Genomic DNA, 10,000 nt, shown 5'->3' with positions numbered 1-10,000 from the left:
GTTCATCTACTGTGATTTCTATTATTTCAATTTCAAAGTATAATTTTTGAGCACGATATTATAATAACTATCTATACGCTTTTGGGTTGGGCCCGTCAGTTTTTTTCTGGGCCCACCTGTTTTATTATTTCTGCCTACGCCCCTGTTCTCAAATATCGCTTTCTCAAAAGATATCACTTTCTCAAAAGAGCAGCCAAATGTCATGAAAATGTCATTTCTACCTCGAATACACTTGCATGTGTGTCCTTTTCTGCTTTTGCATGTTCGCACAGTCAAAAATCCAATGAATATCCACATATGTACGCAGTGATGTGACTTACACTAACCCCGTTATGACACAACTCCGTTTTGAGCTCTTCTTTCGGTCGTGAGGAGATGGAAGCAGTGGTGACACACAAGTTGCATACATAAATGATAACACAGGGTCACTCATTCCTGTGTATGGTACAGCTTGTGAGCTCTTGGGTTCATAACCTTGACTTGTCTGCCACAACGCCAAACCCTTATTCTCTCCAACATCACCACTGATCAAAACACAATTTGTTCTCTTTGCTGTTGCCAGGTTATCACCACAACCACAACCCCAGCCGTCTAGCTCTGCTAGAAGACCAGACTCACAAGAGAAAACCCCACAACTGGTCCTAATAATAATCAGACGTGAACCTATTTCATGAACTTCCAAAGGGAATGAAAGCAGCGTATCTGAAAATGTTTTGCTGTAAGCAAGCTGATCCAAGAGACCCTTTGAAAGCCTTTCAGTGGCTTAATAGCAACATTTATATGGATAATCAGAGAGTATCAAACAAAGAGATACCACAGACCTTTCAGAGCAGTCGTCCTTGATGATCATTACTGAGGAAGGCGTATCTCCAGAGCAGCATGTCACCTGTGTCCTCAGAAAGAAGTTATCGATAGCTGCCGTTGCTCTTCCGTTCAAGTCCACTTCATAGGTGCCAGAAAGGGGGTTGCAGGGGTGCATTGGCATCCCCACTTTTGGCCTCTCTAAATGAGGCTCTCAACTTTTTCAAATGAGTGGAGCACAGCCGCAGTAAATTTGTTAAGGAATAAAAAAATCAAGAAAAAAATGCACCACCACCATAAAACCCTTGGGCGCCCTTGGTCCAGTTCCAGTGGTTTTTGTTGGGATATTAGGGACTGCTTATATGTATGCAGATATTTTCAAAATGTATGTTTTTTTTATTTGTATGCACAACATGTGAATAAAAGTAACAACTCCATTCTGACAGGTGTGTTTTAGCCCTCTAAGAAGGATATTTTCAAATGAGTTTTGAGGAGGTTTGGAAAATGAGAGAGTTTTGAGAGAGTTGAGAGTTTGGTTTCATAAATATCCATGTATGTGTAAATCTCTTCTTAGTTCTCTGTAGATGCTGCGTTTCTGCTTGGAATTATAATATACATAATATATATACTGTTTCTGTCCACTGGTACTCATTTGCCATGTGCTGCATAGGGGTGTAAATAATAATCGAAATGTATCAATGCATCAATACTGTATATCGGCCGGCGATTTAATAGAATTGCATCGTATCGTGGGGGATTCTTAAGTATCGAAAATAATCGAATCCCTGCTTTAAGAAATCGATACTGTATCGTATCGTCATGGAGGCTGTGATTTACAACCCTAGTGCTGCAACAGCCATGTTTTCTCCCTGCTTGTGTTGTCAGTGTTTTCTCCCCGCTTGTGTTGTGTGACTTTGTTTCCTGAATGAGGTCATGACAGAATGAGATGTTTATCCCAGCACATCGCATGTCTTTTAAAAATGCTAAAATTGATGGAGAGAGAACTTTGGGGAAAACAGCCAGCATCTCTCTGTTTCCTCTCTGGTGCACCATTCTTCATCCCCACACACACGCACGCACGCACACACACACACACACACACACACACACACACACACACACACACACACACACACACACACACACACACACACACACACACACACACACACACACACACAAAGAGAGTACACACACGCACACAGGGGAAAGGGTTTTTATTGCCAGGAGGCAAACATATGTCTCAATATATAATGCAAGACAACAACACCATATGTGAATATCTACTCTAACACCATATGTGTGTATCTATTATCATGTTTTATTTGTTGTTTTATTTGACTGTAAAATGCTTGAAACTGGCGATGGCACTAACTGTGCATTATCCTTTATGTGTTCCAGACTAACTCACGCTCACAAGTCAGCAATCAAGGTCATCAGGCGGATGCAGTACTTTGTGGCCCGGCGGAAATTTCAGGTGAGCATGCGAGGAGATACGCAGAAAGGTACAGGTGTTTTTCTCTCTCTGTCTTTGTCTCTCGTTGTTTCCCTCTCTCTCTCGCTCTCGCTCTCTTTCTCTGTCTCTCTCTCTGTCTCTCTCTCTCTCTCTCTCTCTCACTGCTTCTCTATCTTTTTCTCTCTATATCTGTTTAGCGATACTTGGAAGATGGAAGATACATTTACTTGGAACTTTGAGATACTTGGAAAGATAGAGGTGTGCTCTCTCTCTCTCGCTCTCGCTCTCGCTCTCTCTCTCTCTCTCTCTCTCTCTCTCTCTCTCTCTCTCTCTCTCTCTCTCTCTCTCTCTCTCTCTCTCTCTCTCTCTCTCTCGGTGCAGTGTCCTGGAAAATTGATGATGAGGTGAGCCCGAGGCTTCCAGAGTGGAGCTGTTGAGACACGCCTGCCTGACGCAGGTAGAGAGAGAGGCAGGTAGAGAGAGAGAGACACCATGAGAGGGAGAGACACCATGAGAGAGACAGACAGACACCCTGAGAGAGAGAGACACCCTGAGAGAGACAGACACCATGAGAGGGAGAGAGACAGACAGACACCATGAGAGAGACAGACACCATGAGAGAGAGAGAGGCGGGTAGAAATGCAGACACCTGAGTGGGCTTCAGCTTTAGGTTGTAAAGCAGCAGAAGCACGTCTGGCTCTCCGAGTCTCCGACCTGCAGAATTATCAGGGCGGGGCCTACAAGAGCTGCACAGTGCATACTACAGGCGGGGCCTACAATAGGAGCCTACTCACCCAATGCACACTACAGGGACCTACACAGTGCACACTACAGGGCGGGGCCTACTATAGGAGCACAGTGCTACACTACAGGGCGGGGCCTACAATAGGAACCCCCCTGCAGCACAATGCACACTAACTCCCAGAAGATCAGGGGAGATATATCAATTGAAAGCATTGCAACATCTTTTTTTGCAGATACCTCACAGTGGGAGAATTGGTAAAGAGCAGCAAGGACAAAGCTCTTTTTCGGTTTCAGTTTGTTTGTAAATATTGCTAAAATGACTATTGCTAGTGTAAGTGTAAGATACTTTTAGTTGTAGGTAATATGGCATAATTATCAGGTTGTAACAAAGAATCCTACAGTGCGAACTATCCTTCAGATGTTACGGAAGCTACCATACTGTGACGCTATTATACTTTGACGCTATTATACTTTGAAGTTATTATACTTTGACGCTATTACAATTTGAAAGCATTTCAATTACTTTTTCTGAAGATTCTAATGAACTCGCCGTAAATTAAGTTGCAAAGTTAAGATGATCTGCCCTTCAGATTGGATATTATGGGATGGACAGTGGACTTGTACAGTAACATGGAATATTTAAAACAATAAAATACAGCCAAGTCCAAAATACAAATGCAGAAATAGTTATGGAATGTTTTTACTTTCTAGACTGACAATCAAGCTTTGTGGAATATTGTTGAGATAACATTCTGGTCTAGACCAGCAATCTCATGCAAAGAATGATTTTTTTTCAGTTGTTAGTATAAACTACAACATATTGCTTCACCTGACTACAATAAAAACTTGACAAAATTGAAAATCTATAGAAATGTTGCACTTTTTAAGACAGTAGGTGCAGTTCCTTTGAATGTGGTGTGTTGTATTGAGTTTTGCAACTCCTGACATGCAACGTTACAAATCATGTGGTCTCCGGTTTGCGCCAAGTGCGTCTGTATTTCTAGACATACACCACAACAGGGTTGAGTGCAGGGTGGTGACTGTCTGGTGCAAGCAGGGCCTGAACATGTCTGTACAGTGGCCAGCATTTAAACAAAAAAAAAAAACTGGTAAACTGAAGTCGTGCATTAGAGAAGTAGCAAAATGTGAAAATTAACGTTTCTTTTAGTGTGGCAGGGCCTTGATAAATGTGATAGGACCTTCCCCCTCAAAAACAAACCCAGCACACACACACACACACACAGATCTCTATCCAATTGTTGTAAAATGTGCTAAATAGATAGATAAGTAGATATATAGATATATGTAGACAGATAGATAAGTAGATATACGTAGAACAGTGTTGAAGAATAGTATACTTAACTGCGCTGGGACTGCTGGATAAATGACATTAAGTTATAGCACCCTCCAGCTTTGCTGAACCTTCATTCTTAGTCATCATCTTGTGTGGGGCTGGTGGAGAGGAGAGAGAGAGAGAGATACAGAGACAGAGAGAGAGAGAGAGAGAGAGAGAGAGAGAGAGAGAGAGAGAGAGAGAGAGAGAGAGCACAGTGCTAGTCCAGCAGCGTGAGCTATCGGCCACAGCATTCTAATTAGACCTCACTTAGGGTTTTATGACATCTCGCTGGTGCAGTGAAATTTGATGTAATTGGTTGGAGGGGGGGCGGTGGAAACACTGTACTCTGCACTACGCAGCAACATAGCAGCACTGCTGAGACCTGTTCCCTATCCTCCTCCATCCTCCTCCAGCCCAGGGACCCATCTAGCCATTTTGGGGCCCTAGGCGAAATATATACATGGGGCCCCCAAAAGTCATTATATAGACATATTCAATTTGAAGTTTTGTCTCGTATGTAGTATTTATATATTTGATTACTTTATGTAAGTGTCAAATTAAGATTGAGCCTATTTTTATGTGAGTTTACCACGACTGGTGTGACTGTTAGGGGCCCCTACGGAGGACAGATTTGGTCTGGGCCTTAGGCAATTGCCTAGGTTTGCCTAACCCTCCCGGACGACTTTTCAAGCTCCGCAGTTTCACATGGAAAACAATGGCATATTTGTAGGCATTCTTCTCAGTTTCTCATTTGGGCCTTGACTCTGGGGTTCATTCATAATAGCAGTCGGGAATGCAGAGGGGATGGGGGTTGGGGGGGTTGGGGGGGTTGGGGGGGGGGTTGGGGGACGTAGGTCAAGCTGGAGGGCTGTATCCTGTAAACTTTGTCCCAAAATCTCACAAACTCCAGACACCCCCCCAGCCCCCCCGGTGGGTCAGTAAGGGACCCTTGGTCCAGACGTGTTTGGTTTCCCAGGCCTCTGCCGTTCTCACTCCTAGCTGCGGCGGCGATCACACAGCACTGGACTGCTAACAAAGCGTGGAAGTGCTGGCCCTAGGGGGACAGGAGAGGAATGGTGGCTTGTCGGCCGTTCACGACTGGCTCTGTGTGTGTGTGTGTGTGTGTGTGTGTGTGTGTGTGTGTGTGTGTGTGTGTGTGTGTGTGTGTGTGTGTGTGTGTGTGTGTGTGTGTGTGTGTGTGTGCGTGTATCCGTCTGTGTGTGTGTGCGTGTGTATACGTGCACGCCTATGAATGTGTGTGTGTGTTCATGTGTATGTGTCTCTTTGTCTGTGTTAATGTGTGTGTTTTGCTTATGCATGTCTGCGTACGTGTGTAATATGCATTTGTTTGTGTGCATGTGTGTGCGTACGTGTGTAACATGCATGTGTGTGTGTGTGTGCGTACGTGTGTAACGTGCATGTGTTTGTGTTTGTTGTGTGTGTGCTGCAGCAAGCGAGGAAGCCGTACGACGTGCGGGACGTGATCGAGCAGTACTCCCAGGGCCACCTGAACATGATGGTGCGCATCAAGGAGCTGCAGAGGAGGTCAGGACACGCCCTCTCTACCTTCCCTTCCTGCCTTTTATATCTTCCCGCCTTTTCCAGAGTTGTATACAGTAGAAGTAGAAGTACTCTTACAGATGTAATTACAACTCTAGTGGTATGATATTACATGGCTTCAAGTTCCAACCTCTACTTTTACTTAATACAACTCTGGCCTTTTCTAACTTCCTGCCTTTTTCCCTTTTTCATCCTTTTTCATCCTTTTTCATCCTTTTTCCCTGTCACCACCTCTTGCCAGTTATCTTCCATTCCTTAATTTTCTGTCCCATGCTCTCACATTACATTTAAATGCTAATTTACACACCGCAAAGTTAAAATAGGAATACATACAAAATAATAAATAAAAAATCCCACATTTTTTGCCATATGTAGTACCACACAAAGTAAGCATGTTTTATTACTAACACACTTGCATATTTTGAATGTCGCAAAGCGTTTAGGATTTATCACTACAATGTCTAATTTATTTGACCTTTATTTCACCTCTACATTGTAAGGGTCATGTTTTTGCTATTTGGCAACATAATTGCACTTTCACAAATGAATGTATAGACAGAAGAACATCATTTAGTAATATAGATGGGGTGACAGAATATCATTTAGCAATTTAGATGGGGTGTTACTTGAGTGTACAGTTGAGTTATAGTAACTGCGTAATGTGTTGTTTTGGCAGAATGGGCCAAGTTTGTTAAATTGAGTTTAAACTATTGTGACCCAGCGTGCCTGTATTCTGCTCTGTGTGTCTGTCCTCCCCCTCCCTCCCTCTCCTATTTATCCCGCATGCCAGTCCATCTCCTCACACCATCACATCAGCCTGACTTTACTTTCTCACAGATATGTATGACACCTTACAACAGCCCCAGTGATCGTGGGAAAGACCTACTCTAGTTTTATTTTGCGTACTTTCAACATTAATCAACAGCTTCCTTATTAGTGTGTCAAATGGAAGAGAAATGACACCATTAGAGCAGCCTTAGCTCTCCAATGTAGCGCTCAGTCTTTCCTGTCCACAGCAGTGTTTCCCAACCTTTTTGTCCTCGTGTACCCCCAAACCTTTTTGTTGTTCCACGAGTGCTCCGCACCATGCTCTATATATATTCTTCAATCCCAGTATGACTATGCTCTGTTCAATTATTATTATTACTATGTCCAAGTACCCCCTAGAGTGTGCTTGTGTAGGCTACCGCTGGTGGTACCTGTACCCCTGGTTGGGAATTACTGGTCTAGAGCAATGCACTGCCCCTGACTCTACTATATACTATAAATACTCTGTGTGTGTGTGTGTGTGTGTGTGTGTGTGTGTGTGTGTGTGTGTGTGTGTGTGTGTGTGTGTGTGTGTGTGTGTGTGTGTGTGTGTGTGTGTGTGTGTGTGTGTGTGTGTGTGTGTGTGCACTGCCCCTGGCTCTACATGGGATGTATGAGCTCTTAGTGTCTCGTTAGAAACACCAACACTTTCATTTCACACTTCCCTGAAGCATTCCCACACATTTCCCTTTCAAATAAATGGTCATTTTAGATGAAATATTCACACTTCATCATAGGACACAAATACAAGTCCTGATCCCACGCTGTTACCAAAGAAGTTAAAGGGGTACCATTTCTCAGAAACTTCACATTCTAACGTCAAAACGTGCTTTTGCTCATTTTAACGTCACATGCTGCACTAAATAAAGTGGAATTTATTGCCACCGACAATAGTGGAAGTCTCTACCAGAACTGCATAGTTGCAAATTGCGCAATTCCCCAGAAAATCACCAATAAGCAAGTGACCATTCATTTAATCAGGTATGTAAAGCACGGGAATCAGAAAAGACAAAAAAGAGAGGGGGGGGGGGGGGGTTACCGTAGAAACCAATAGTCAAGCATTCTTCTAGAAGGCATTTGCAGAGAGGGCCCCGACAACAATGATGAGAGAGAGAGAGAGGAACACATTGTCATTCCACAAACAATCTGTCAGTCACAAGACATGGGCTCCAGTTATGAAACTATTTGCCGTCATCAGCAAAGGGCTACTAAGGGTACTTAGGGCTACACAGAAGTCCCTTCAGTTATGCAGACAGGCCTAGACGATACTACCCTGCACAGACACCTAACCAGCCATGCCTAGACGATACTACACAGGCACCTAACCAGCCAGGATTACGTTTCGACCTCAACAGTCATCATCAGATTCTGATGAAGACTGTTGAGGTCGAAACATAATCCTGCCATGAAATAATAAAGTACAACAAAAAGGATTCTAAGTCTGCGGACTTCTCACTTTGAAAACTACAGTTGGCCTTCGTCCTGCACCTTTTCCTGGGATGTGCACAATCCTCTCCTTCACCTAACCAGCCAGGCCTAGACAATACTGCACCTAACCAGCCAGGCCTAGACAATACTGCACCTAACCAGCCAGGCCTAGACAATACTGCACCTAACCAGACAGGCCTAGACAATACTGCACCTAACCAGACAGGCCTAGACAACCCTACACTACACAGGCACCTAACCAGACAGGCCTAGACAATACTACAGGCACCTAACCAGACAGATCTAGACAACCCCTGCACAAGCACCTAACCAGACAGGTCACGGTCCTGTTCCGCGTTGACTACTGCACCTCACTCATGGCAGGTCTACCTGCTTGTGCGCTGAAACCACTGCAGATGGTCCAGAATGCAGCGGCACGGTTGATATTCAATCAACCCAAAAGGACCCATGTCACTCCTCTATTCATTGAGTTGCATTGGCTACCGATCGCAGCCCGGATCAAGCACAAGGCCTTGACCCTTGCCTACAAAACCATCGCAGGAACGGCCCCAGCTTATCTGAAGGACTTACTAAAGCCTTATGTTACGGGAAGAGAACTGCACTCCTCCAGCACAAGCCTTCTGGCTCTGCCATCCGGTCGCTCTAGGTACTCCCAGTCAAGTGTTCTCCGTTGCTGTACCCAAGTGGTGGAACGGTCTCCCAGAGGCAGCAAGCCTAAGCACATCTCTTGTAGCCTTCAAGAAACAAGTGAAGACTCTCCTCTTTCGTGACTATCTATTAGACTAATGTTTGAGCTGCCCTAGCCCCAGGCCAGACTCTTCACATGATGTGTATGTACGTGTGTGTGTGTGTGTACTCTACTTAAAAAACAAACAAACTACCTAACCATTCTTTGCATCTGCACTTGTTGTTCTGTATATTTCCTCTGCACTTTGTATTTTCTAGTGATGTTGGCTATGATTATGTCCCCTTTTGAAAGTCGCTTTGGTTATAAAGCGTCTGCCAAATGTAATGCAATGTAATGTAATGTAATGCCCAGACTACTGCCCTGCACGATCCCGCATCCCCCAGGCACAAGTCAACAGTCAGGCCTGGCTGTGGTGGAACGATAAATAAAAGCACACAGCCAAACCAGCGGCGTGTGTGTTTTGTGTGTGTGTGCGTGCATGCGTGCCTGCGTGCCTGCGTGCCTGCGTGCCTACGTGTGTGCGTGTCTGCGTGCCATGCGTTCCTATGTGTGTGCTTGCCTGCCTGCGTGCATGTGTGTGAGAGAGAGATGGATAGAGACAGAGAGGAAGACAGAGTGTGCATGTGTGTGTGGAGAATATGCGTGCGGAGAATGTGCAGTGTGTATCTGAGCTGAAGTGAACATGCTGTTTGATATGGATGGGCTGGGGGAGCGAGGTTGACAGTGTCACGAGCTCGATCTGGTCCCCATAGTGTCTAGCCTGGAGAAAAGACACCTGCTGCTGCTAAACTGTGTGTGTGTGCGTGTCCGTGTGTGTGTCCGTGTGTGTGTGTGTGTGTGTGTGTGTGTGTGTGTGTGTGTGTGTGTGTGTGTGTGTGTGTGTGTGTGTGTGTGTGTGTGTGTGTGAGTGTGAGTGAGTGAGTACGTGCGCGCGCGTGTGTGTGTATGTGCGTGTGTGTGTGCGTGTGTGTGTGTGTGTGTGTGTGTGTGTGTGTGTGTGTGTGTGTGTGTGTGTGTGTGTGCGTGCTTGCATGTGTGTGTGTGTGCTTGCATGTGTGTGTGTGGATGATGATGATCTGGGCTCGTGGTTGCAGCTGCGTGCCCCCCCGTCCCCCCCTCCTCCTCGGGGCCCGTCTTGATTGACTGTCTGCGTGTGGAC

At 45.0% G+C, this 10,000-nt stretch overlaps 1 protein-coding gene across 1 annotated transcript in view; it reads left to right on the top strand.

Annotated features, from left to right (window-relative positions):
- The window catches only part of kcnq1.2 (potassium voltage-gated channel, KQT-like subfamily, member 1.2), a 298,745-nt gene that overhangs the window by 167,481 nt on the left and 121,264 nt on the right, over positions 1 to 10,000 (top strand). The window contains exons 15-16 of the mRNA XM_063196671.1: positions 2,203 to 2,278; positions 5,788 to 5,882. Of these exons, the coding sequence (XP_063052741.1) occupies positions 2,203 to 2,278; positions 5,788 to 5,882 (171 nt within the window). The remainder of the gene's footprint in view (positions 1 to 2,202; positions 2,279 to 5,787; positions 5,883 to 10,000) is intronic.

Source organism: Engraulis encrasicolus, chromosome 4, assembly GCF_034702125.1.
Source record: "Engraulis encrasicolus isolate BLACKSEA-1 chromosome 4, IST_EnEncr_1.0, whole genome shotgun sequence".
Lineage (NCBI taxonomy): Eukaryota > Metazoa > Chordata > Actinopteri > Clupeiformes > Engraulidae > Engraulis > Engraulis encrasicolus.
Note: the sequence above shows the minus strand (reverse complement) of the source record. Positions and strands in the feature narration are given on the sequence as shown.